Here is a 2525-nt window from a genome sequence, read left to right on the forward strand (position 1 = left end):
TGTACATTCCTTACAGTCAATATTATATATAGCCTTTAAGCAAAGACAACAGGTATGTAACTGACAGAACAAAACTTTCGATTTGTGACCAAATGTTGGCTTATCACACAGCTATCCAACTGAGTGAGAGTGGCAGCGACTCAGATGTGGAGCCCAATGCAGTGAGACCTAAGCAACCTCATGTTCTTCAAGAGAACACACGAATGGGCATGGACAATGAAGAGAGCATGATGTCTTATGAAGGAGATGGTGGGGAGACATCTCATGTTATGGAGGACAGTAATATCAGGTAATTACAGCTGAGAATCTTGTTAAAATTATTTTTCAAAACAAAATCCCTTCTCTTAAAGATTTTGAAGTGTTTATCATAGAAAGCTGAAGAATATTTCACATTTTTTCTTTTCTGTTATTTTGTCATTGTTTTTATTGCTGCAACCATTATTACCATAATTGCAATGTACTTCCTATCGACAGAAACTTGTTTTTGCTTTTAGATTTTCACTAATGAAAGTGTTGAAGTAAAAAAGTTCTTTCTTGTAGGTAGACTTTCTGTACATAGTGATTTTGGAAGGCAGGACCAGTAAAGGTTTTTATAGGTTGTTTCAGAAAGTACAAGATGCCTTTGAAGTTGCAAGATGATTTAGCTGATCAACTTCATGGTTTTTGGTTTTTTTCTCTAAGAATAAACATTTCCTTACTTGAAAGGAGACTGCTTAGTTGAAATCCAAAAGGATAGGAATATGCATAGTCTGTATTTTGGAAGGAGTTCCATTATTAGAAAATTACAAGTACAGCAATATCAGCTTTATTTTGCATTTTTAGTTTGCATTCACTTGAGGGAATACTGACCTACTCTTCCTTCTCTGGCCGTTATATAGAGTATTAGCATTAGATTCTCTGTTATTTTTCAACTTTTGTAATTCTGTCCCTTAATGCTATTATTGATGTTTGTTTAATAAATTATTGTACAGATAGCTCTGCTGGGTCAGACAAATGCTTGGTCCAGTCCAGTACCTTGGTGATAGCCAGCAGAAAATGCTAGAGAAGATGATGAGAATGAGCTGTCTGCCTTTCTGTCTGCAGTAAAGGTGACAGATGGAAGGTGCTGGAGCAATCTGTTTCTCCTCACCTGAGTATATCAGAGTGCAATGAGGATGCTAGTAGGCAATTGTTTCATCAGGAGAGCTGGGTGTTTGGGTTTTTTTCTATTTTAAAAAGCTGGCCATTGACAGAATTGAAGTGCACAGTGGCTCCGAGTGTTCCACAAGGACTTCAAGCCAGGGAACTTTTACAGGAGTTAAATACAGAATTGTCGGTATCAGCAGCTGATTCGAATATTTGATAGTATAATTAATAGATAATATATTTCTTCTTTCTTGTAGTTACGGCAGCTATGAAGAGCCAGACCCAAAATCCAACACAAGGGATACTAGTTTCAGCAGTATCGGAGGGTATGAGGTCTCGGAAGAGGAGGAAGAGGAAGAACAGCAGCGCTGTGGGCCAAGCGTATTAAGTCAGGTCCATCTGTCTGAAGATGAGGAAGACAGTGAGGACTTCCATTCCATTGCAGGAGACAGCGACCTGGACTCGGATGAATAACGCCCTTTCCCGAGATGGCGGTGTCCTGGGCCGCTCTGGGCTCCTGCGTTTCCCTTGTCCCGGTTTGGTGTACGGAACAGTGTAGCGTGGACTGTTAACAAGAAGTAGATTGTGTATATACTATTATAATTGGTTTTAAAACATGTTATGTGACTGAGTAAATGGTGAAAAATAAGCTTTAGGCAAGCATGCCCTGCTGAAGCTGCGGGTCGTCATAGCCTGTGCTAGTCCCAGAATCTGGATGATGATTTGTGTGGTGTTCTTTGGTCTTAATAGATGTAAAATAATTTCTCATAAATACAGGCCTGGTGGCATACACGCCTGTCTGTCAGGGGAAAAAATGCTGCCGTCGATAAACAACTGTGGAACAATTTTCATTTCACGAAGGGCCGGTTTTCGCTGGGAGCAGGGCACTGGAGGCAGCGGCCGAGGCCTCGCCCTGGGGTGCGTTTGGGAATTGCCGAACTGCTGGGAAAGCTTCGGGCACCGGCTGCCCTGCTTTTAGGTTGATTTCCGTTGTAACGTGCAGCCGGACCCCTGCATGAGGAACCCGGTAATCGGAGGCTGCGGGAAGGCTCGTTAGTCACAGGGGAGCCCTCGCGCTGTCACCGGGAAAGCACGCGCAGCCGCGGGGCTTCGCCGGGACCGGGCGGGGGGGGATCGGGGCACCGCGGAGGAAGGGGGGGGGGGGGGGGGGGGGGCGGGGGGCGGTTGCGCCCGCGCAGTGCGGCGGCGTTTGTCGCAACGGCTTTACGCGGAAGGATACCGCGCTGACAAAGCTGAGCCCCGCGACCGCTCGTACGCCGCTGCCGCCGGAGGGGCTCGCTGGGCGGAAGGAGACGGGGAAAGTTCCGGTAGAGGTCCCTCCGCCGCGCGCGGCACAGCGGATTCGTACGGGCCCGCTGGCTGGCTCCGCCCGGACTACT

At 46.3% G+C, this 2525-nt stretch overlaps 1 protein-coding gene across 1 annotated transcript in view; it reads left to right on the plus strand.

Annotated features, from left to right (window-relative positions):
- The window catches only part of TAF1 (TATA-box binding protein associated factor 1), a 32562-nt gene extending 30645 nt beyond the window's left edge, over positions 1–1917 (plus strand). The window contains exons 39-40 of the mRNA XM_056359682.1: positions 112–289; positions 1383–1917. Of these exons, the coding sequence (XP_056215657.1) occupies positions 112–289; positions 1383–1599 (395 nt within the window). The 3' untranslated portion in view covers positions 1600–1917. The remainder of the gene's footprint in view (positions 1–111; positions 290–1382) is intronic.
- The last annotated feature ends 608 nt before the right edge of the window (positions 1918–2525 follow it).

This window comes from Falco biarmicus, chromosome 14, assembly GCF_023638135.1.
Source record: "Falco biarmicus isolate bFalBia1 chromosome 14, bFalBia1.pri, whole genome shotgun sequence".
NCBI lineage: Eukaryota > Metazoa > Chordata > Aves > Falconiformes > Falconidae > Falco > Falco biarmicus.